Source organism: Rhyacophila brunnea, unplaced genomic scaffold (assembly GCF_057557595.1).
Source record: "Rhyacophila brunnea isolate RB1 unplaced genomic scaffold, BYU_Rbru_1.0 scaffold_1, whole genome shotgun sequence".
NCBI lineage: Eukaryota > Metazoa > Arthropoda > Insecta > Trichoptera > Rhyacophilidae > Rhyacophila > Rhyacophila brunnea.
In genome coordinates, this window is record NW_028232751.1 from 15,874,541 (window position 1) to 15,900,568 (window position 26,028).

At 35.7% G+C, this 26,028-nt stretch overlaps 1 protein-coding gene and 1 long non-coding RNA gene across 2 annotated transcripts; one reads left to right on the plus strand and one right to left on the minus strand.

Annotated features, from left to right (window-relative positions):
* Positions 1-1,900: 1,900 nt before the first annotated feature.
* On the minus strand, positions 1,901-6,097 carry LOC147079514 (uncharacterized). Its single transcript, XR_015069896.1, has 3 exons — positions 5,896-6,097; positions 5,505-5,657; positions 1,901-2,020 (listed from the first exon to the last, which is right to left on the minus strand). It is a non-coding gene; the product is annotated as an uncharacterized LOC147079514 (long non-coding RNA).
* A 13,827-nt stretch (positions 6,098-19,924) lies between these two features.
* On the plus strand, positions 19,925-21,237 carry LOC147079515 (uncharacterized). Its single transcript, XM_085960814.1, has 2 exons — positions 19,925-20,005; positions 20,890-21,237. The coding sequence occupies exons 1-2, from the start codon at positions 19,931-19,933 to the stop codon at positions 21,235-21,237; spliced, it is 423 nt and encodes a 140-aa protein (XP_085816940.1). The 5' UTR covers positions 19,925-19,930.
* Positions 21,238-26,028: the final 4,791 nt, after the last annotated feature.

Here is a 26,028-nt window from a genome sequence, read left to right on the forward strand (position 1 = left end):
CATGATTGTGTATTTTACAGATGGTTATAAAAATTGAAAGCTCGCTTAATGGTGGGTTAGGACACAAGGTCAAATTCTATTATTGACTGTTGATAATTTTTGTGCTACATGTTACATTATTTGAGCAGTTAGTGGCCGAAAGGGTTGGGTTTGCTACTGGGTATTTTTGATTAAATCATCTTCCAAAAGCATTTGTTCATTTTATAATTATTGAATATGTATGTAATTCAAAATAAATATTACCGGGTCATAATAAATTTGGGAATGAATATTTTTATTTAATATTAAAAGTAAAATGAAAAATGTACATAGACAAATATACCTAAATTATTCTTTCAGATATCAATCGAAAACTCTACCAAAGACCTGGTGTGCCAAGATTATTGCAAAGCCTACATGTGTCTATCATTGAGTATTGAGCAGTGAGTATTGAGTATCATTGCTGCTAAAGTGATAAGGTGGTAAATACGACCGCTAACTAGGGTGGGTTTGTATCAAAGTTTGTTATAATTGTAGCAATAAGTGCTATATTTTAACAGCACCTCTCTTGGCTGTGATAAAATTTAGAGCGAGATAGACAGTTTTGACTGTTTAGACGGGTAACTTATTGTAACAACTATAATACCTCAATACAAATATGTAATAAATACTATCACTTTATCACTTTAGCGGTTGATAGTCGTCTTGTGTATAGAATAGACCCGCAGATGCCAAACACAAATTATTAGGTTCCACAACTAAATTTATATTCTCAATATCTATGCTGACTTCTATAACCAGTATCAATCCTGATTCTTCCAATAAGGTGAATTCAAATTAGTGTACACTTCATATTGAGAATCTGGTGGTTTAGTTTTTCTTACTGATTATTGTGGTTTTAAAAAAATGGCACACTTCCTGTCAGCTCACTATGCACACATACCATACTTTGGGTCAATGTCGATACAAACTACAAATTACAAACTTGGCGACAATGAAGACATTTGCTGCTGACTTGCTTCTGTCTCCTGGCAAGAAGCGACAATGAAGACATAAGCTGTCGTCTTCTCCTTCCTGGTGAGAGTCACGCTATGTGGATCTCGACGGACATTCTATCGCACTCTGAAAGCAATAAGTTGTCATAAATAAAAATCATCGTATCTAACAATGATTTGCTATTTTATTATGATTACCTATCCCATGGCCCCCACAAGGGAGGGCTGACAGGGTTCTACCCCATCGTGGCAGTTTAGCCGAATAAGTGAGATAAACACATCACAAATTTTCTTTGCTAGTATTGAAAAGACGCATGCGGCGCTATTTTCCTCCAATAATATAAACAGTTAAAAATACGTGGTTATGCGATGAAATTTTTGATTGTGTGTGATACTTGACAATTCAAATGGATGTATTGAATAATACAAAAAATCGCTAGAAATGCACTGATTTGGAAAACGCTACTGTTACATTAGCGATAGGTAGGGGGGACTGCCAAATATTCTAGTCCAAGGTCAGGTTTAAGGATGTGGGGGCCATAATCTATATGCAATTGATTTTTTTTACTTCCTATTTAATATTTTCATTGTTTGGATAATCAATAGGATGAACAACAATTATTTTATCTAATTTACCGTGATTGATAAAATATAACTGCTGTTTGTTAATTATATAGGGTTAAGTGGGACTGTACAGGTAGTACCTGTGCTCTGAGTAAACCAGATACTGGTCCTCACTGTCCTATAAGGCAAAGGGATGGGTACAGGTATCTTACCCATGAGCCATGGCAATCTTGCGCTGCCATAAAGTAAGGTTATATTAAATGTCGATGTAATTAGTCACACGCCATCTCCTTATATCTTCAGCGTGTAATAAGCACCCAAGCATTGTAATATAAATCCGATGACGACCGACGAGTAAATTTTGTCAACACTGTCACTTTGACATTCGTATTTAGTCTATGGCTGCATCCAATGCTGCCATCTTGTTTTCAGAGAATTAAAATACACTTCACGCGAAGTAGGTAAAAGTTGTAGCAATAATTCTGAAAGCACGAATATTTTTCATATTAAATACATAAAAATTATAGAATATTTGGCGTAAAATATTAATATTACTTACAATTTTAAATCTGTCACGGAAATAAAATTATTTAGTCTATGCTGCGTTGCTGTCGCATTGGTGTAATGCCATAAAAAAAATTTGCATTCGGAATGCATGCGGTAGCGATAGCGGGTGCGTTGCGAATTCGCTTTGGTGTGTGCACTTGCTTATCATCACTTTTCATTGCGAATTGGTTTGACGTTTCATGTGAAATCATTTCTGATGGTCCGAGAACGGTTTGATCTACTGCCAGCACTCCATTGGCGAGCCAAAGGTCCGAGGACAATAAATCGTTCAATTTGTCTATGCTCTGCTACTGATCAACGAACGAATAAAAAAGTCGAGCAGTCAAAAGTGAAAAGTTGCGATTCGTAATGTCTTCCGATAATCCTATAATTTTGTCTTATTCAGGGCTCGAAATAGAACGGAACGCACCGGAGCGCCGTTCCGGCTCGTGAAATTTGTAAAAATATCGCTCCGTCTCGTGGAAAAAATATGTTGACCATCTGAGCAAGATAGGCCATAGAATAGAAAATATAACACTTTTTTATAAAATACACATACGATTTGATGACTATGTAAATATCTTCAGAATATTTGTCGAGCGCTCTGGTTCGTAAACTTTTCCATTTCGAGCGCTGGTCTTATTTATATGTAAACTTGCATAAAATAATAAAGCAGTAAAAACGACTCAAGGTTTACGTTTTCTTTTATGAATTTTATAAGTTCAAATAAAAAAATATTGGTAAATCTCTCATTTTCTAATGTGTAAATTAACAAATCAATCAATAAAAATATTTAAAACAATTACAGATTTTTTTCGTTCCGAATGATTGCATATATTATGTCAAATCGAATTTACGTAGTGATTGATGGACGAAGTCGGGCAACTCAGAGAGTGAAATATCAAACATGTTTGAAATCCAACGAGCCTGGTCTGCGGATTAAAAGTCCACAGGTCTCGGGTGCTCCACGCGAAAAAAAATGTCCCTGACTTGCGTGCCAGTGGAGCGCGTTTGATATGTTTGATATTTTTTTACTCTCCAAGTTTACAGACTTCGTCCGTCGATCTCTATGCAATTTCGATTTGACATTAATACGCGATAATTTCGACCGAAAAAAAATCTGGGTAATTATATTAAACATTTTCATTGATTAATTTAACAAAATTAACAATTCACACATTAGAAAATGAAAGATTTATCAGTTATTTTTTTATTTGTATTTATGAAATTCAGAAAATAAAACGTAAAACTTGTGTTGTTTTCACTACTATATTATTTTATGCAAGTCTACATATAAATAACACAAACTTATAGGATTACCGGAAGACATTACGATAATCGCAACTTTTCACTTTTGACAGCTACCGCGCATGAACGATTTACTATCGTACGGTGTTGAATCGAGGAGTTGTAACCATCGTATTGCAATGCAACCCCGCGCATGGGCGATCGAGCGAACGGCCGAGTTGAAAATCTGTGTTCAGACACAAAATTTTACACCGATTCGAACCGGCCGGGGCCCCATTGGCAATGCTTAGGCCTACCGCGCATGAACGATTTACTATCGTACGGTCAACAATCGAGGAGTTGTAACCATCGTATTGCAATGCAACCCCGCGCATGGACGATCGAGCGAACGGCCGAATTGAAAATCTGTGTTCAGACACAAAATTTTACACCGATTCGAACCGGCCGGTGGCCCATTGGCAATGCTTTCAAATGAGAGCGCGCGCATGGACTATTGTTTCGCCGGCCGAGTGCACTCACACAAGCGCACCAAGTGACGCGATGGTATGAAGCGCACACATACTATTACATCGAACCGCTATGAAACCACATGGCACATGACGGCTTCATCGATGCGCATCGGCATCATTTCATTATTCATTATTCGTCGTTCCGTGCACGTGTTTACTGGCTGCGTGCGCATTGCCTCCGTCCGATATAAATCGGGCCATGCGCGCTCAAACATGCCGGCCAGTAAAAAATTGGATCATGCGCGGACAAACCAACGATTGGCCGAATGCGTTCGGCCGGTTATGTAAACGTTCATGCGCGGTAGGCCTTAAAGTGCTCGGACTTTTGGCTCGCCACTTTTTGAGCATAGACAACCATGCCAAAAACGCTATTATAAGCATAGACAAGTACTTACAAATATAAAAATCATTTAGGTAAGTACAATGAATAAAATTCAAATATTTTAAATTAATAAAATACCCCGTTTTCAAAAATCAGTATAGCATAATAGAGTTTGCCAATGCATTGCATAAAATAAAAATAATGTAACATTTGACACGAATCAATCACAAAGAATCGTAATCTTAGGTAAACATATTCAATGACGACCTACATATTTTTAGCAGCAGACTAGTACCTCCTTGCCGATTGCAAGTCACATTAACTATATTGTTTGTTTATATAATATTGTGTAGATAATTGATTTACTGTACCTAGTGCATTTTAAATAAGAGCAACCAGGTTGAGGATTCTTATGTTTGCTTTAGGGTTTTGTATTAGCAACACACTCTTTGTTAAAACCAATTTTCTGAAAATTAGTATACAATTTAGTAGTGGAAGATTTGTGGGAATAATAATAAGTTTAACATAGGTTTTAAAATAATTGATATTTGTTGAGGCACATCCTACTATCGGTTTAGGTATGACATACCAAAATACCAAAATAGCGAAATAAATTTAATTTTCTTTATATACAGGCTATTCCCATGCCTGTAGTACCAAATTCCATATTACCAGCGAACTTGAGAGGAAAGTGCAGAATTTTGCATGGAAAGTGAAGAAATATGTAGCATATGTACGTAGCCACTCGGTGGCGCACAGCTCAGTAAGAGCACCCGATAGAAATGAATTAGTGTGACTAATGAAAATTTTACTCTGACAATGTTGCTGTCATACTTTAATAGTGAAAGATTTGTGATAAACAACAGTTGGATATAGGCACGCATTCCTTTATCCGCACCTAATATCATTTTTTCACCTTGTCTACTAGATGATATCCTGGATGTGGTGAGTTGTTTGAAATGTGTTATATTTCCATTTTTAGTTATACGCATCTACATCAAGTCACCAGTAAAATTTGTAAGTTAATAATATTATAATATATACCTACCTAACAGTCTTATGTGTGAATCGTCAGATATATAATACATTCCTGTTACATAATAATAAATTAATAATATCACTTACGCCAAGATATTGACATATTTTTGCATTCCTATTTGGAAACTGATCATCGGAATCAAGTTGGCGGAGGAGAAGGTTACATAACGACCGCATGTTTGTAGTATCAGAAAAATGGGAAACTAATAAATTTGCACTCACATTGTGTTAAATTTTTTCTGTGTTACCGTTATGATAGTAATATATAAATTACCTATTTAAAATGAATAGATTGTTATATACCTGATGTTCTGGGTTGCATTCCGAATAATAGCAAGGAGGTTGAGGGTTATAATAATTACTTTGCTCCACATCCTTTTGAACAATCTCACTCTCCGAGTCAACCCGCTCAAAATCATTCTCCAATTTTAGAGTTGTAAGGTACTTTGAAGGGATCTAAAAAAATCATTAATTTTATAAATAAAAAAGGATATCAATGTCTTCTTATGACGATAATAAACTTTATTCCTGTTTATTGATATCGTTGGTGTCATTATAATAATATATTGATTGCCTAGAGAATTACAATATAATTTTATTTCCTACACAGATATTATGGTTGGAAAAAAATAATCACTATAATTTATCAGGTAGGTAAGCAGTTTTTATAATAAATAACCTTTGAAAATCTAACCTCTGCAGCATAGCAGGCATAGACTAATATACTTTAGCAGGGATCATCAGCATACTCTCGTTTGTTGCAAGTATTTAATTCTGGGTTATTTCCTTGCAATGACACATCTGCATCGGGTTGGAAGTCATCTGCTTCACGTTTTACGTCCATTTTACGCTTCGAAAATGTTCGTTCTGTAAGATTATCGACCCACACAAACAAACTGCTGTAATACATGAACCAATATGACAGCCGTGATTATAGAAATTGGGACGCTGGGCGGGTATGACCAGTAAATAAAAAGGTAGACATCACCAACGACAAGAAAAGGAATAAAAAATTGTAAAATAACACCTCGCGCGAAAGAAAAGCAAACCCTATCTCAAGGACTTCAAAGTCAACATGAATATTAAGAGTTTTATTGGTGGGTAAAACTCCTTTCATTTGTTTATAATGATATGGTCTAGTATATCTGTACCTCAGAGGCAGACGGATGCAACTCCATTTTTTGGGAAAATGAGTTTTTTTAAGAATCGTCATGCTAAAGGCTTTATTTATTAAAGGCAGAGAGATGGAAGTCCTAGTCCAAGATATGTATAGCAAAAAGATGCAAATCCAATAATCCACTAAGATAAAATTCTCTCAAGCCGTCTGTAATATGTACTAGACGAGAACCAGCCAGGAGAACGAGCTTTAGAAGAGGATACAGCACTATGGACCATATCCAAGTCATCAGAGAAATCAGAGCGATAACAGGAATACATGCTGCCGCTATCCATGGGTTTTACAGACTATGAAAAAGCGTTCGATTCCATAAAGAAATTTTCAATACTCGTGCACTCAGAAATCATAGAATCCCCGGGCGCCATATAAATATTTTCAATAATATATACAGTAGCGTAACAACATCTCCATAAACCATCGCGCATGTCATATCAGCAAAGGAGTCCGACAAGGTGATACAATCGCACCTAAACTATTTATAGCTACACTTAAAGACTTATTTAGGCAACTTGACTGGGATGACACGGGTCCCCATAAATGGAGAATACGTGAGTCATCTGCGCTTTGCCGATGATAATAAATAGTAGTTTGCAAGACTCAGAAGACCTCCAAAGCAAAATGTAGGAACTCGCTGGAGTAAGCAACACAACAGGCTTGAAAATAAATGTATCAAAGAAGAAAGTCATGTTTAACTGCTTTGCGGGCCAAAAAGAGATCCTCATCAATGGCATTCAGCTCAAACAGGTGAAAAACTACATCTATCTGGCACAAAAAGTGTCTATATATGGATTTATATTTGATGAAATTGTTCGCAGAGTAAAGCTAGGCTGGAGTGCTTTTGGCCTCCTGCATAATTTCTTCAAAAAAACCTCCTACTGTGCCTAAAGTGCAAAGTGTTCAACCAGTGTGTACTTCCCGTAATCACATGCGTGTAAAACATTGACCCTAAGTAAAAGAGAGATCCAGAAACTTAAAGTAGCTCATCGTGGTATGGAAACGTGAATGCTGGGCATAACGCAAAAAAAGAAAAAGAGGAATGAGTGGATAAAGGAACAGACAAGGATTAATGATGTGATAGAGTTTGCTAAAAACCTTACATGGAAATGGGCTGGACACATAGCTCGAAGAAAGGACAATCGTTGGACAAATTTAGTCATCCAGTGGTATCCAAGAAGTACAAAACATCCGCAAGGTAGACCTAGAGGCCGCTGGATCGATGAAATGATAAAGTTCTGCGGAAAAACTTGGCAACGCAACGCACAGGAACGAGAGAAGTGGAATCAGCTTGGAGATTAGCGAGGCCTTCATCCAGCAGTGAATAGATTTAGGCTGGTGATGATGATGATGATGATGACATAATAAAATTTTAAAAAAAATGTGTTTTGCTTTGTTATATGTATACCTATAATTTTTTTTAACTTATAAATTGTTTTATTTTGGCTAGGTAAATAAGATACAAATCTACATTAACAAAATATCTTTAGAGGCAGAAGGATGCAAATCCACACTACGTTTTTTATTTTATTTTTTTTAGATATAAAATTGTATTATATTAAATTCCTTTCTTACATATTCCCGAAGTACTTTAATTGAATTAGAATAAAAAAAAATAATGATCATTCTGTGTATATTTTCGTAGAAGTTATGAGTATTCGTTTAAAATAAAAATTGTTTTTTGGCTCTCCTGAACAATTGGGTATTTGGCACTTGCATCCTTCTGCCTCTGAGCTACAGAATTATTAATTAGTTGGTATTTCTTTTATAATTACTTGCAATACCATTCAATTTTTATTTAAGCTCTGCTCAATTCGTACTTACCATAAAATAACAGTTAAAATTTGTAAGTAGCCGAAATCCATCTGTTAACTTTAATATAGTCTATAGAGATAAGGAATCCTTAACCATAGACTTCATATGGATATTAATAACTTGAATTCGTTTGGCATGCATATGCAAAATATGCATACGCAGTTTGCAATTATTGCGAACAATGTACGCATGATTGAATTCGCGCAAAATGCTCTATTACCAAGGAGATACATCAGGGACATGCAGGACCCGTACGCAAGATATGATGAGACCGAATTTCGGTTGAAGTTCAGGTTCACGAAAGATGTCACGCGGAATGTAATATTCGCGATGGTTGCACCAGATTTGCGGAAAACTACGCGAAGAGGTCTGCCAATAACTCCCGAAATTCAACTTCTTCTGGCATTAAGATATTATGCCACAGGGAGCATTCAAGTAAGTTAAATTAAAGAAAAACATTACTTACCTCTTTACATAGGTAATATTTATTTTATGAGATTGTTTTTAGTGAAAAACATCATAGATAACCTCAATAATGAGAAAAAATAATGATTTTTTGATTAACCTACAAGAAGGGGTTTCACCAAATGTCTGTATTTATAATGGTCATTACTTATCACTAATTCAAATTAAACCATCTATTTTTCAGTCCATATATGGGGATATTGGCAGAGTGCACCAGTCAACCATATCAAGGACACTGAAACGAGTGTCAAAATTCATTGCTCAGAATCATAGCACATACATAAAATTCAATACATCCAGTGAGACTCGACGGGCATTTCGTGCAATGGGGAATTTTTCTGGGGTCACTGGATGTATCGATTGCACCCACATAAAAATAAAAAATCCTGGTGGTGGGCACGGTGAAGTGTTCCGAAACAGAAAAAGAATTTTCTCCCTGAATGTACAGGTAATATTCATGTTCTCTTTAAAAATGACATTTAATCGTAAAATTGGCAACAGAATCTTTCTGTCGGTTTATTAGTCAAATGTCAGAGCATACATATCATAAAGGAGAAAGAAATCTGGAGAGTTCGATGTGCAGTGAAACAACTCAGAGAGTAGAGCTGAGACAAATTATTTACTGTCATTGAGAGATATCGTATAGAAGGGAATTGTGGATACATAAAAGTAATACAGTTCATTTCACAATAATGATATTGTATACGTAGCGGCATTAAAATGAGCTTTTGATGATAATATGGTAAGTGTGTATTAGAGGATTCAAAGACCTGCTATATAAAATTGATTATGTTTTTTAGGTTGTTGGTAGTCCAAGACTAGAGATTCTCGACATCGTCATTCGTTGGCCAGGAAGATAGCATGACAGCTACATCTTAGGAAACAGCAGGGTCAAACAACGGTTTCAAGAAAGGCTTATACCTGGTGCACTTCTTGGTGATTCCGGTTACCCCTGCTTACCGTATCTATTTACGCCAGTTTTAAACCCTGTTTCTCGTGGCGAGAGACGGTATAACAAGGCGCAAATGAAAACAAGAAATTCCGTGGCGTGTGGAAAATGAGGTTCGCTTGTTTGGCCAGAGGTGTAACAACCAAACCTATGACCACAGTAGCTGTAATAATGGCTTGTGCTGTCCTCCACAATATCGACCCCGAATTATAATCAGATGTGGAAATTGTGCCAGAGGAACCCAGCGTTCCACATGGAGGAATTGAGTCGAGAGAGGGAATCGCTGCCCGTAGAACGTTGATCGCCCGCTATTTTAGTTAAGTTTATGAATTATAGTTAGTTAAGCTATTTGAATGGGAATGGCTGGAGCAACATTCAACTCGATGTGGAGTGTCTGGGACTCACGATTGTACTCGGTCCAAACCAAATACCGCCTATTCGACGCTTGTATTCTGACAGTGCTGCTTTACGGTAGAATCATGGCACCTTACGAGGGCTCAGAGCAACCGTATATTAAGCTTCGAAAACAGATGTTTGCGACGAATACTGGGTGTGCGTTGGTATGACTTTAGGAGCAACGAGGAGATAAGAGAATGCACAGAGCAGCCTCTCATCACGCTGAGAGTGAAGAGGCGGCGTTGGACCTGGCTCGGCCGGGTGCTGCGGATGCCAGAAGATAATTTCAACCTGGCTTGCCTGTTCTTCAAGCTAACCGGATTCCGGTGTCATGGAAAGCCGGTAAATACTATCTATAGTGAATACGGGATGCTGGTTTGATTTGAAACGATGCAAGACGACAGGGATTCTTGGAGGCGTCTCGTGGTGTCCATATGCTCCAACTGTGATGTTATGATATCATACGTTTTACGACAGTTTCATAGTTGGCTGACTAATTAGATTTATGAAGCGGAAAAGTCATAAGTACGCCATGATTATTTGCTTTACTAATTTAAATCTCGCTAATCCATACATTATGTCTTTACTATCAGAAATAGCAACTCATATTAAATTCACATTATTATTTATATTACAATATTATTTACTCCATTAAACTTATGTACGTCCAATATTGAACGTATACAATATTAACAATAAATGTCTTAAATAGTATAAATTATACTAGATTTATTTTTGATCGTTTTTATCAATGTTATTTGTAAATATAAAAATTTTATATTTACAATGGAAAAAAATGTCAATCCCGGGATTATCAAATTGTAATCCCGAAATCCCGGGATCAGAATTTTGGCTCGGGATTGGATTCCCTAGTTTAGACAATAGTTTGACGATGATTGCCTAAAAGAAGACCAATCTCACCATTTTCACGACGAATGGGAAATTGGTTAGGATGATAAAATACAAGACGTTTTGATTAATTTGTAATGCTTCACTATCTTCAGCCAAATACATAAGTTGAAGAATGACAAAGGTAAAGTGTGGTAGATCACTGCTTATGATACTGGATAGGTAATTAATCACAGCCTACTTCAAATTCAAATTGTATTGCCCACTAATTGTTAATCTTTTTAAATTGTTTGGTATTTTAATAATCAATAAGTCAGCTATTAATACTTGAAAGAATTACTTATTATCACTTATAACCGGTTTGGAAGCTCTATTTTTGATGTTTGTGTTATAAATGATACATTTTAATGGACTGTAACTTTTCAATATAATTTGTATAGTTTTCTGAAACTGATCAATGTGCTAAATAAAACATGTACATACATATTATACTGAAATATTCATTATTTATTAAAATTTATAAGCAATAACACGACAAATGTAGATATTTCAACTACCCAATAAATTTAAGTACAAATGAATATTATTTAAACAGTATTATATAAAAGTTATTGAACAGTAGAGAAGTGTGAATACAAAAAAATATAAATTAGATACAAGGAAGTACACTGAATGAGCTAAAGCCGCGTTGACACTGTCCAAGTACGATCCAAGTACACTTGGACCGAGTGCCATCCAAGCGACAGCTTCATACTAAGTATTCCTATCCAAGCTACTCGGACCGCGTCCTATTCATCCCATACGAGTGCGCTTGGATGGCACTTGGACCTTGTCAATGCGGCTTAAGCAGACCCTATTTTAATAGTTGATAAGCACCTAATATAAATAGTATCTAATAGTAAGTAATGTTTTTTGTAACTGCTGGATATTCCGCTGCAGTCGTCTATTATTCCTGAAACGATATAATGTACATACATATGATTATTGATATATTATACATAGCGGTTATTTAGAAAGCACGGTGCAACAAGAATCGACTCCTCAAGGCCGAAGCACCCTAAACAATAGGTACCTGCCATGTTACATAAGCCGAAAAATCCGTATAATTTAGTTGAAATGAATATAAAATTAATATTGAATAGCTCTGGGAAGCACCGCGTCTCTTCTACCGCCCGCCGAACAGCCTAGTAATAAGTTAATTGTTTAGATTATTGATAAGCTCTCCTGTACACGATAGTGTTTAAATATAGAAATATACTGGTCTCTGCAGAGGTCTGTATACCTGTGTCGATAGAATTAAATTACATATACACAATACATACGATTAAATATATATTCGACATGACTTGCTTGTATTAATTTTTTTTGTTTTTGTAATTCTTCCCGTGTACTTCTCTCGCCTTATTGCAATAAATGCTCACCAAGGCAAACAAACTGATCGTTTGACTTTACCCTTCATCGCAATATTTATAAAACATTCCTACCGAAATAAAATTATTTTTATAGAATATAATATTTCGAACGATCGAATATTAACGAGGGAATGAATAACTGATCCTCTATATCCTCATACAGTTATCAGGGACACACAGATTAATGCCAGCAACAGTGGGAAACTTTCTAAGAGTGATCCAAGATATATTAAAAGTTTCATACCATCGGAGCATGTAGCCTCTTACGGCGTTCCTCTTCGCTTAGCATTTGCTCATATTTGCATTGCATTTCACGTACCTGAAATATTACAATGTTTTGATATCACTATTTTCAACAAATTATAAATTCAATAGCTTGATATAATACACACATTTATAACATTTTGTCATTGGGGGATTTTTGATTATAACTAAATATATTTATTTTGACACCGTATGAACATTATAAATTATTATTGAAGCCTGTTCCCAACACATGTTAACACTTTGCTTAAATTTCAATGAGTTGAAGAGAAGAAAAAAATTATAATGTGAAAACTATTCTGTGTGGAATGGGATTTTTAGGTGAACGAGGGAATTAATAACTGATGCTCTATATTTTCTCATACAGTTATCAGGAACACACAGATTAATGCCAGCAACAGTGGAATACTTTGTAAGAGTGATCCAAGATATAATGAAATGTTTCATACCATCAATGCATGTTGCTCTTTACGGCGTTCCTCTTCGCTTAGCATTTGCTCATATTTGCATTGCATTTCACGTACCTGAAATATTACCAATGTTTTGTGATCGCTGTTTTATATTTTAATATTGATGTTTAATATTGAAATATTTTATACCAATAAAAATATCAATATAAAAATAGGTCATACCGTCAAATCAAACTGCTCTTGTATCAGCTGCCGTTGGAGTGCTTGTGTGTCAATCTGAAACAAAGAATGTTTATCATTATTGCTTTGAACAAATTTTACATTTGACTGGTTGGCATTATAATATTTAGCATGCTTGTATCATTTTCTCGCTCAAATCTAAATATTTTTTGACACAAGATCATATTATTATGGTCCTCCACTGAATATACAATGGATATTTTGTGACGGGCAGATATCATTTAACATGTCAAAAATGAGTGTAAAGTTTTAAAATAACCTAGAGGAGGTGTAAATAAATAATATAAAAATGAAACATACCACTGCATCATTTGACTCTTGCATATGCTGCATAGGGGTCCTTCGCCGCTGCGCCCGTAATCCCGCTTGTGATGATGATTGAAGCACCGGCAGGGAGGAAGATTGAGACACAGGCTGCGGAGGAGGCAGCGGTGGGGCTGGAGGTAGAGGCGACGGTGTCGGTTGAGATGGAGGCACAGGCGAATACGGCAAGAGAGCTGGGGATAGATTTGTAGGTTGTGATAGAGATCTTAATGATATATGTGGTCTTGGTGTACTTGTATAATATAATGGTGGAAGATTTGACATATGTGGTGTCGATGATTCTAATGACAGTGTTTGAGATGACATGTGTGGGGTGATATTGAATGTGTGTTGGGCGGTTTGTGAAGTAGTATTAGATTGTATAGTCTGTACAGTCTGGTTGAGAAGTGAGCGTTCTCTTGCCCTATTCGCCATGAACGATCCGTCTGCGTCCAGGCTGTTGTCCCACTCAATACGGCATTCATCAGCCACAGACGCAAACGCCACCGGGTTCCTGACAACTTTCACCCATATAGGCGGTCCACCTCCAGTCCTCATTGTACTAGCTCTTTCAGCTGTATCCGCCCTCTGATCATCTGATTCCAAATCTTCTTTAAGGTATCGGGAGTACGCTGAAATTAATGTGTCAGTTGCTTGGTTAATCTTGAAATAGTCAGTAAAGAAAAGGGAAATGATATCCAATAGTTTTTATGGTGGTGGTCTTTAGAGGCAGAAACAAAGCAAAACCTAACTACACTGTAGGTATTATGTACACAAATAGCTGTAGGCTTTGTACCTATTATACTTCGTTGTAGGTATACCTTGAATGACACTATATTATACATTGCCGAGTACCTTTACGAGATAAGGAAAAGCCATTTATCTACATTAGATATAAATTGGTAATAGGATTGATATGCTTTGTAATATTTAATTAGGTACTATAGTAAAATAACTTACCGGTGTAACGCCAGACGTGGAATTAAAAGAATCCGCGATTCGGCTCCAAGCGGCATGTTTCGAGGAGTTTGTTTCACCATCCGTAATCCTGCTACTGATAACATACTTCTCCGGTTCCACACAAACGATTAAAATAGATTTCTCCTGCGCTGTAAAATTTGCAGCACGTACCCGTGGAATATTCATTGTGATAGTATAATTATTGCAAAAGATAAATGAAGATTGATTTATGTGAAGATCGATAAATGTTTCGTTTGGCGCTTAATACTGGTGTCACCATGTTAAAAAAATATCTTACGGGGCCTGTGAAATCATGTACAAATCACGTATAATTACTGATAACGGATACATAAAAGTATTATAATTAAATATAAGTCGTGTATTTATTGTTATTGAATTTATAAAGTGCATATTGTCATCGTTCAACAATTACAAAATAATTTACCTAAATTTAGGTAAAGCAAATTTTTATATATGGTATTATTTTCAATAGAAAAACAGAACGAAGCTATTGCAGATCTGGTGGACCATAGACAACTCGATCATAAATATGAAAGGCTTTCTGGATAGTGTTTTGTTGTAATTTTGATGTAATTATAAGTGCGTATCATTGAACCTGAACTGAATGAATCAAATGGCACCGTTGGATTTATTTGATTTGGAACCGTTTGGTAGAATGTCCACGGAAACGCTTTTCTGACAACTAATTAGTATTGCCAGTATTTAAAATTAATTTCATAATATTATATTAGTATCTAAAACAGAAACATATTTGAAACGTCAACTTGTTATGAAATTCTAACCTCCTATCGTGGTCTACAATAATACAAATTTAACAAATTCATTCATTTTAAATATACAAAATATAAAGAATGCTTCATAAATAGGTAGCTATTTAGTTAATTTATAAGATTTATAGGTATGACGAGTTTTTAAAAATTACTTTTGATTAGAGCTTTTCATAATTGACTACTTTTGTTCATGTCGACAGTATGATATTGTGACTTAGACGACAATCGAACATATTAAATTCGTTAGGTAATATAAATTTAATATCATTCCGGGTTGATTTAACACAGTTTGCAGTTTAGAATCTCCGTTACAAAATATAAATAAAATGAAAATAAATTCCTAGTCTGACATAATTATAGTAATGATATTAAATCGAACTCTTTGCATAGAAAATATGGCTGGATTTTGAGATAATAAGACCAAAAGCGGTGTCTTGTTCGCGTATGGTTACTTATGAATAATAGGTATTGATTATTAATCTATAATATATTTATAATTCAAGTGAACTCCTATGGTGTAAATATCTAACATATTAATATGAACACCTCACGATATATAAATGCCGAATAATGCTTATCAACACTTTGACAGGTTGCCATTAGTCTATGGATCGTCCGAATTGGTTTGACGTTTCATGTCAAACCATTTCTGATGATCCGAGAACGGTTTGATTTTCAATGATACACTGAACCAAACGTCAAATCTCAAACCATTTCCGGTCAACTACAATTTGTATGTATATTGTCTATGGTTTAATTTGATTTGTTTCGTCCATGTTGAAAGAAACGAACCTTATGACAGACAATTGTGCATAGAGCTCTAAGCGCTTGGCCGTAGTCATGGGGCGTGTAATACGCGGAATAGGCGCGAGGACGGGCACGGTAGAGTGTCCGTAGTAGCTCGCGCGCGTCCGGTCGTGTTCAGCGTCAAATCAGGGATAGGAAACCATAAACACAGAAAAGTTTTTGCTGGAAAACTCCTATTTGAAATGGCAAAACTTTGTAGCAAAATATGGGGACAATGAAATCAATATGGAAAGCACTTTAACAGAAGAATTTTATAACTTATACAAGAAACTGCGGGAACAACCAGACAAATTTTTCTAATAAGAGTAACATGAGCAAATATTTGATTAAGTATATTCTAATTGACTTAAGGTTTTTACTATTCGTTTTGAGCCATTTCTTGCGATCCGAATATCGCCTTTCGGCATCTTCAAACACTACCAATGGTGAATACACACTGTCATCTAATACAGTTAATTCCTGTTTATTTGGTATATTTATATTTTTATTAATTTAAATTTAAATTCCATCAAGTACCCTTGGTTGATATTATATTTTGATAATATATTGGATAATATAATTATAAGGAAACTTAGTTTAAAAATGACTTTTGGGTTCTTAAGGTGTGAATGAATGTAGGTGTAGAGTATACGCTTCATAACTTTGCACCCCGGCTCTAGGATGGAAATGACGTACCTACTTAATATATTTAATTTTTATTGTGTTTATATTTTTTTATTAAGGAAAACAAACATTTACATAGATTACAAATATGTATAAAATAGACTAGAAAAAAGCTATTGCAACCAGCAAAGTTTCCATATAAATTATAATATAGTTAAGCCTAACAATATATAAAGCAAGAACATAAAATACAGAGAAATTAGATAAAGAGATAAATGAGAAAGAATATTGAATAATTATATACAAAAAAAAAAAACATTTTTTAAGTACCTTTATAAATATAAGTAAGATAAGTATACAATATTATAAGTATGTGTGTTAAGAATTATTGAAATTTAAACATATACTTAATATTATTTCGTCCGTGTTGGTTTGACGGGCGCGGCGCGGGCAACTCAAACGTATGAACATGTTTCGACGTGTCCGTAGACAATGCGCGGGGACGGGTGTTCGCGCGTGTTGTTTTGGCGCGTCTAGCTCGACGCAGGCAAGATCGTACATGCGTCGGGCTCTTCCCATACTGCGCGCATAGAGGTGTCCGCACTGAATGGACGGGCGCCGACGCGAGAAACGAGCGAGTAGCAGGACGGTGTCTCAAACCATCATGAGCTTACCGCGCGCGTCTGGTGTATTTATGGTATTATTTTCACAAAGCATAGATAGTGCGAAGTGATGTAAAGTAGGTATACGTTTTATAACTTTGCACTTTTTACTACACTGATACGCCTCTTTGCTTTATTACGTCGCATAAAATTATATCAAATGATATTAACTTGTATTAATATAATATGTAGTACTAAATAAATATATATTATGTAAAAATAATATATTTAAATTTCAATAATTCTTAACGCACATATAATATTGTATACTTATCTTACTTATAGTAATAAAGGTAGGTACATAAAAAAATGTTTTTTGTCTCTAATTATTCAATATTCTTTCTCATTTATCTCTTTATCTAATTTCTCTGTATTTAAATTATAATATGATTAACTATAATTAATATAATTTATATGGAAACTTTGCTTGTTGCAATATCTTTTTTCTAGTCTATTTTATACATATTTGTAGTCTATGTAACTGTTTGTTTTCCTTAATAAAAAAATATAAACATAATAAAAATAAAATATATTAAGTAGGTACATCATTTCCATCCTAGAGCCGGGGTGCAGACTTATGAAGCATACATTCTACACCTACATTCACACCATATGAACCGAAAAGTCTTTTTTAAACTTTAACTTACATATTATCCAATATATAATCAAATTATAAAATCGACCAAGGGTACTTGATGGAATTTGAATTTAAATTCATAAATATAAATTTACCAAATAAACAGGAATTAACTGTATCAGATGACAGTGTATATTCACCATTGGTGGTGTTTGAAGAAGCCAAAAGGCGATAGTCGGATCGCAAAAAATGACTCAAAAAGAATAGAAAAAAACTTAGATCAATTAGAATATACTTAATCAAATATTTTCTCATGTTACTCTTTTTCGAAAAACTTGTCTGGTTGTTCCCGCAGTTTCTTGTATAAGTTATCAAATTCTTCTGTTAAATTACTGCTTTCCATATTGATTTCATTGGCCCCATATTTTACTGCAAAGTCTTGCTATTTCAAATAGGAGTTTTCCAGTAAAAACTTTTCTGTGCTTATGGTTTCCTATCCCTGATTTGACGCTGAACCCGACTGGACGCGCGCGGGGTACTACTGCCGGTGCTCCATTGGCACGCAAGTCAGACGATTTACAGTCTTCGGACTTTTTTTTCGCGTGGAGCACCCCAGGTCTGCGGACTTTTTAATCCGCAGACCAGGCTCGTTGGATTTCAAACATGTTTGATATTTTACTCGCCGAGCCGCTGAAATTCGTACGTTCACCACGCTTTACCGTCACATTATTTATATCTATGCCGACGGATGACAGCGCCATCATTATTTTACTGTCATTCAAAGTGTTCGGACATCTCACATCGATAACAACAATGGTAGATCTACGAGTGCATTCGAAAAGTTTCTTGGAAGATTTTATTAGTTGTTTTAAAGACAACCCATCGTTGTGGAAGACAACCAGCCCACTATACAAGAATCGTGATGCCAAGTCCTTGGCGTATGCGGAACTTTTGGAGATTTTAATCAAGGTGGAGCCGCAGGCAAGGGTCGACGATGTTAAAAAGAAAATACAGACATTGAGGTCGGGTTACAGAAAGGAGAGAAATAAAGTAAGGACATCATATCGAAGCGGAGCCGGCACAGACGCAGTTTATCTACCCAAACTGTGGTACTATAAAAATTTGGAGTTCTTGAACGACCAAATGGAAGGTACGTAGGAATGCTTTAAAGCTATTTATTATACACGTGCAGATTATGAAATTGTCGTACCTAGCTCTGAAAGTGACATCGCATTAGATTAGCTACTATTAAGCAATTAAAACATACAGCTATGAATCATTTCTAGTCACAATAAAATTTCTTATTCTTTGCCGAGGTAGGTAATAAATAATAATAATATATAGGTACGAGGGAATGCTTTAAAGCTATTTATTATACACGTGCAGACTATGACATTGTCGTATCTCTGAAAGTGACATCGCATTAGATTAGCTACTATTAAGCAATTAAAACATACAGCTATGAATCATTTCTAGTCACAATAAAATTATTTATTCTTTGCTGAGGTAGGTAAGAAATAATAATATATAGGTACGATCATGGCGGTGGAAGCGCGGCTTATTGAGTCGTGGTCGGGTCCCAGGTTCAAATCCTGGGTCTGACAAGTACACATTGAATTTCAATTTGTGTATGAGTCAGAGTATGGACCTAATATGTTGAGCAAGTGGCTGACATCCATTTCTCGTAAAAACAAAATCTGTCAATACAAACCTCCACTCCGTGGAGGTCCATATTATGATCGGACATGGTCGAAAGAAGAAGAAAAGAAATGATCATAAAATCAAAAATCGCTCGAGTTAGGTTCCTTCAGAGACAATCAATAAATCGTCAATCATCAATCAAAATTAATGGTACAGTTTGGTTATGAGGAATACAGCGGAAAACACATTTTGAAAATACCCGATATACTGGATTACACCAATTATACCAATATCAATATTAACCGTATGAAGGAATGGGTACTTAGGGGAGAGATAATAAAAAACAAGTTAGAGTATTATGTTGTATTATAACAATTTACATTTTGTTTTACAGAATCGAGCTCAATATCCAGCATGGTGGACGATTTGGAAAACATGTCTCCTGATGAGAGTTACTCCAACTCGTTAAACAACGAAGATTGTATTGAGGTAAAACATTTTAACTAAATTGTTACATTGGTTTAATTTATCTATTGCTTATCATACTTTCTTGCCATGTGACAGCCCCGGTAGTATTAAAATATTTTTCGAAATCTCCTCGCGCTTTCTTAGCATTGGCAGTCGAGTTCCGATTAGTCGTTGCTTCCAAAGGCGCTAAGGTGTCCTGTGACCTCAGTCCGAGCTCTATTAAACCTGTCTCAGGATTTTCCCTATCAAGGTCATGAGAAGGAGTATAAGTATGTGTTGATTTGCGACGAAGAAAGTTATGCAGCACACAGCAAGTTAATACAACTGTATTGATATTTTCAATTTTCATGTTTATTGGAGCTTGAAAAATGCGGAATCTAGCAGCTAAAATGCCAAAAACATTTTCTATAATTCGCCTGGCTCTGCATGTCCGATAATTATATATTCTTTTACTGTGATTTAATTGCCTTTGTGAATACGGCTTTATGAAATCGTTACGTAATGCAAAGGCTTCATCGCCAATATAAACAAATGGCAGTGCATCAGAATTAGCAGTAGGTTTTTTTGGTGCAGGTATTTTTAATCTGCCTTCGTCTAAACGTTTGAAAAAATCAGATTTTCTCAGTACGCCTCCATCAGAAATACGTCCATTTGTTCCAACATCAACATAAATAAATTCATAATTAGCATTTGCAATCGCCATCAAAACAATGCTGTGGAAATGTTTGTAATTATAAAAGTGGGAGCCGGCGCCTGCAGGTGGCACGATTGCAATGTGTTTCCCATCAACTGCGCCCAGGCATTTTGGAAATTGCCATTTACTATTAAATTCTTCTGCAATCGTCTCCATTTCTTCGTGCGTATCAGGGAACTGCAACAAAAAATAATCAACATTTTATTTACAGATAGAATATTCGCCTTCAACATCCACGTTGTCGACTACTCCAAGGTCGAATCTCAATAGAGCACCAGAACCCCCATCGTTCAAACGAAAAAAATCGAATGATAGCGCCAACAAAGTGTTAGAATTAATCACCGACAAACTAAGCAAGACTGAAGATGAATTTGATGTTTTTGGCAAAATGATGGCCATGAAACTACGATCGATGTCACAGGGACAAAGATTGCTGGCCGAGAAGCTGATGCATGAAGTTGCCTTTATGGGACAAAGTGACAAAATAACGCCAGCAACTACTGTTCATACTCAACCAGTTTATCGTATATTAAGCAAAAATGTACAAAAGCCGGTATAATAAATTAATGTTTTTTGTATGAATAAATATCTTGTCAAAATATTTGTTTTTTTGTTTGTTTTTATGCCTATAAACCTTAGCTTAAGCGATACAACAAATGGTAAGTATTTGAGCTATGTTAGCAAACCTATATTATTATGTGGCCTCATTTAGAAATCAAATTCCATGCTTGCTTTTCGAAGAATATGACTAGTATTACAATACATTCAACAGGAATAATTAAGCAGCTTGCTTACAGCCTATATGGAGAGTCCTGGCTAGGTACAGCATTCTAATGGTCTATTGAATATTTAGCATGTCAACGATGGCCTTATTTGTGACTATATATATACCTATCTCAAATGCATTTTGTCTGCCATTCTTATGATGTTGCCGTCTATGATTTATATAGGTAAAACAATCCACTAAACGTTCACTTTATAAGACCAACCAATGTCTACTTGTTAATGATATATTTGTAAATTTGCCCAACTTTATTAGATGACGTATAATATAATACACACCTTGAAATATTCTCCTTTCAAAACGTCAATGATGACTTGGCAAGTTTCGGGAATTATCTTGCCCAGAGTTTGTCTTCCAATCGCAGTTCTATAATGCAAGTCAGTGAATGTTCCGCCGGCAGCCAAAAATCGCAGGGTTGCACATAATCTATCATGAGGAGAAATAGCTTCCCTCATCATAGTATTTTTTTTTTTAATAAATGGGGAGACCAAATTATACAGTTCTGTGTATACATCCTCCGACATTCGCAAATAATTGCGGAAATCGCTCGGTTGCAAACGCAATTCTCGTATTAAATTTGTGTGGGATAATGTCGTTCGTTTCCTTATCCAATGTTTCACCCAGTATTTGTGTACCCTTTGCTTCGTTATTACATTATCTGCCACCCAATAACCCAAAAAACATAAAACGTCGGTATCATTTAACGCCATCACGATTTAACTGTCAGATATACGTATATTATCTATGCTGTCAAAGTCGACTGTTTTACTCGTCAAATTAATTATATACTCGTTTCGTTGAACGTCTGTTGGCCAGTAGCAGAACGTAGAAAAATCTGAAGACTTATTGTCGTCGGACTTTTGGCTCGCCAATGGAGCGCTGGCATACGGACACTCTACGTGCTCGTCCGTGGTGGTTTGGCGGGCGCGGGGCGGCGGCGGGGCGGGCAACTCAAACGTATGAACACGTCTCGACGTGTCCGTAGACAATGCGTGGGGACGGGTGTTCGCGCGTGTTGTTTTGGCGCGTCTAGCTCGACGCAGGCAAGATCGTACATGCGTCGGGCTCTTCCCATACTGCGCGCATAGAGGTGTCCGCACTGAATAGACGGGCGCCAACGCGGGAAACGAGCGAGTAGCGGGTGTCTCAAACCATCATGAGCTTACCGCGCGCGTCTGGTGTATTTATGCTATTATTTTCACAAAGCATAGATAGTGTGAAGTGATGTAAAGTAGGTATACGTTTTATAACGTTGCACTTTGTACTACACTGATACGCCTCTTTGCCTTATTACGTCGCATAAAATTATATCAAATGATATTCACTTGTATTAATATAATATGTAGTACTAAATAAATATATATTATGTAAAAATAATATCTTTAAATTTCAATAATTCTTAACGCACATATATTATTGTATACTTATCTTACTTATAGTTATAAAGGTTGGTACATAAAAAAATATTTTTTTTGTCTATAATTATTCAATATTCTTTCTCATTTATCTCTTTATCTAATTTCTCTGTATTTAAATTATAATATGATTAACTATAATTAATATAATTTATATGGAAACTTTGCTTGTTGCAATATCTTTTTCTAGTCTATTTTATACATATTTGTAGTCTATGTAACTGTTTGTTTTCTCAAATAAAAAAATATAAACATAATAAAAATAAAATATATTAAGTAGGTACATCATTTCCATCCTAGAGCCGGGGTGCAAAGTTATGAAGTGTACATTCTACACCTACATTCACACCATATGAACCGAAAAGTCTTTTTTAAACTTTAACTTACATATTATCCAATATATAATCAAAATATAAAATCGACCAAGCGTACTTGATGGAATTTGAATTTAAATTCATATATTATATAAATTTACCAAATAAACAGGAATTAACTGTATCAGATGACAGTGTGTATTCACCATTGGTGGTATTTGAAGATGCCAAAAGGCGATAGTCGGATCGCAAAAAATGACTCAAAAGGAAAAGAAAAAACTTAGATCAATTAGAATATACTTAATCAAATATTTTCTCATGTTACTCTTTTTCGAAAAACTTGTCTGGTTGTTCCCGCAGTTTCTTGTATAAGTTATAAAATTCTTCTGTTAAATTAGTGCTTTCCATATTGATTTCATTGGCCCCATATTTTGGTGCAAAGTTTTGCCATTTCAAATAGGAGTTTTCCAGTAAAAGCTTTTCTGTGTTTATGGTTTCCTATCCCAGATTTGACGCTGAACACGACTGAACACGCGCGGGCTACTACGGACACTCTACCCGTGCCCGTCCCCGCGCCTATTCCGCGTCGAAGACGCCCCATGTCTACGGCCAAGCGCTACCCGTGCCCGTCCCCGCGCCTATTCCGTTTCGTACACGCCCCATGACTACGGCCAAGCACTAGAGCCCTATGCACAATCGTCTGTCATATTTACAACAAAATTACAACAAAACACTATCCAGAAAGCCTTTCATAGTTATGATCGAGTTGTCTATGGTCCACCAAATCTGCAATAGCTTCGTTCTGTTTTTCTATTGAAAATATTACCATATATAAAAATTCTCTTTTTCATAATTTAGGTAAATTATTTTGTAATTGTTAAACGATGACAAAAATATACAAAATAAATTCAATAACTATAAATACACAATTAATATTTTATAAAAATGATTAAATGTCTCCGCAATTAGTGAATAATATAAGTTATTTTTTGACCATGTTTTTCCCGATACGGTAACACTTGCCGTTGAAATGTCAGATTTTGTCATTTACAATTATCACAAATATATGTCATGATGTGAATAATTATATAGAGTGATTAAAACTAATATTACCATGTTGGTGTGTAGGTAACTAAGTACTTATATATTTCAACTACGTATCTATTGGTTTAATATTACATAAATATCTAAATCTGAATAAGAAAAGTTAATTCATAATTCTTTGACACTGACATTTCAATTCGATAATCGGTTTTACTAAATTAAGACATGTACAGAATCAAGAAAGTAAAGGAAAATATGTCGTATTAAATGACATGGATATTTAATAGTGTTTCAATACCCATATTGAGATCAATTGTTAAATGAATTTGAGTGTATTGGCCGTTTTAAAGACACGTCAATTTATTTTGACAGCAGCTGTCAGTGGTAAATGGAAATACAAAAGGGGGGCAAGGGGGCGAGTTTATAACAAAAGTAGTCTATGGTTAAGGATTCCTTATCTCTATAATCTATAGTTAACAGATGGATTTCGGCCACTTACAAATTTTACTGTTATTTTATGGTAAGTACGAATTGAGCATCGGGCTCTAACAGGCGTATGCATATAACAGCAAACTGCGTTCAAGCTATTTACTGCAAATTTGCATGCATAAACCTAAATGTATCTGACGTAGACATGCGTCGTTCTCGAACGAACGTATCTTTTAAAACTAATCTTTAGCCAGCGAACAAATCGGTCCCGTGTCACCTGGCGCTTATGTCGTTCGAGGCGAACGAGATTCGCGAGAGTGCTCGCCAGCTCGCGCAGTATAGGAATAAACGTGGATACGAAGGACACGCTGCCAGACGAACTGAATTTGTCGTTCCGTTGAACTAGAGTGCGAAGGACACGCTGCCAGACGAACTGAATTTGTCGTTCCGTTGAACTAGAGTGCGCGCGCAGTATAGGAAGAAACGTGGGTGCAAAGGACACGCTGCCAGACGAACTGAATTTGTCGTTCCGTTAAACTAGAGTGCGAGCGCAGTATAGGAAGAAACGTGGGTGCGAAGGACACGCTGCCAGACGAACTGAATATTTCGTTCCGTTGAACTAAAGTGCGCGCGCAGTATAGGAAGAAACGTGGGTGCAAAGGATACGCTGCCCGGCGAACGGAATATCTCGTTCGAGGCGAACGAGGTACGCGAGAGTGCGCGCGCAGTATAGGAAGAAATAGTAACTATACATTTTATTACGGCAACAAAAGACACAATTGACCTAATTAGTCCGAACAAATCACTATCCGTAATTGAGCTATTCGGTCGGAGTCCTCATTAAGTGACTCATTTCCCATATCTAATCTGACGGATAGTGACGTCACGTCGCCGACGTAATACGCGTCATGCCATGGATAATGTTACCTAATTTTAAATTTAAATTTCCCGAAAAATAATTTAAAATTATGAAATTGTGAATCGGTGTAAAAATGTGCAAACGGTACCATATAAATTTAATAAATATAAATAAATAATTATCATGAACTTTAAATAATTTATTTGTTACAAAATCATATTTATTTTTTACTTCATAATGCACGAAACGATCAAAGTATACCCAGTAAATATTTCCATAATATGGCAATACAGCTTCACGGATCACTGTCAATATTATATTTACAAACACCTCCATTGAACCACGATCTCGATCATTTTTACCAGCTTAGCATCATTTTCATTTTCATTTATTAGCATCATCATGAATCCTATTGTGGCACAACGACGACGGGCAGTTAACTTCACGCAAGATGAAAAGGAATTGTTAGTTAGCTGTGCCGATAGGGAAACATTGATAATAAATT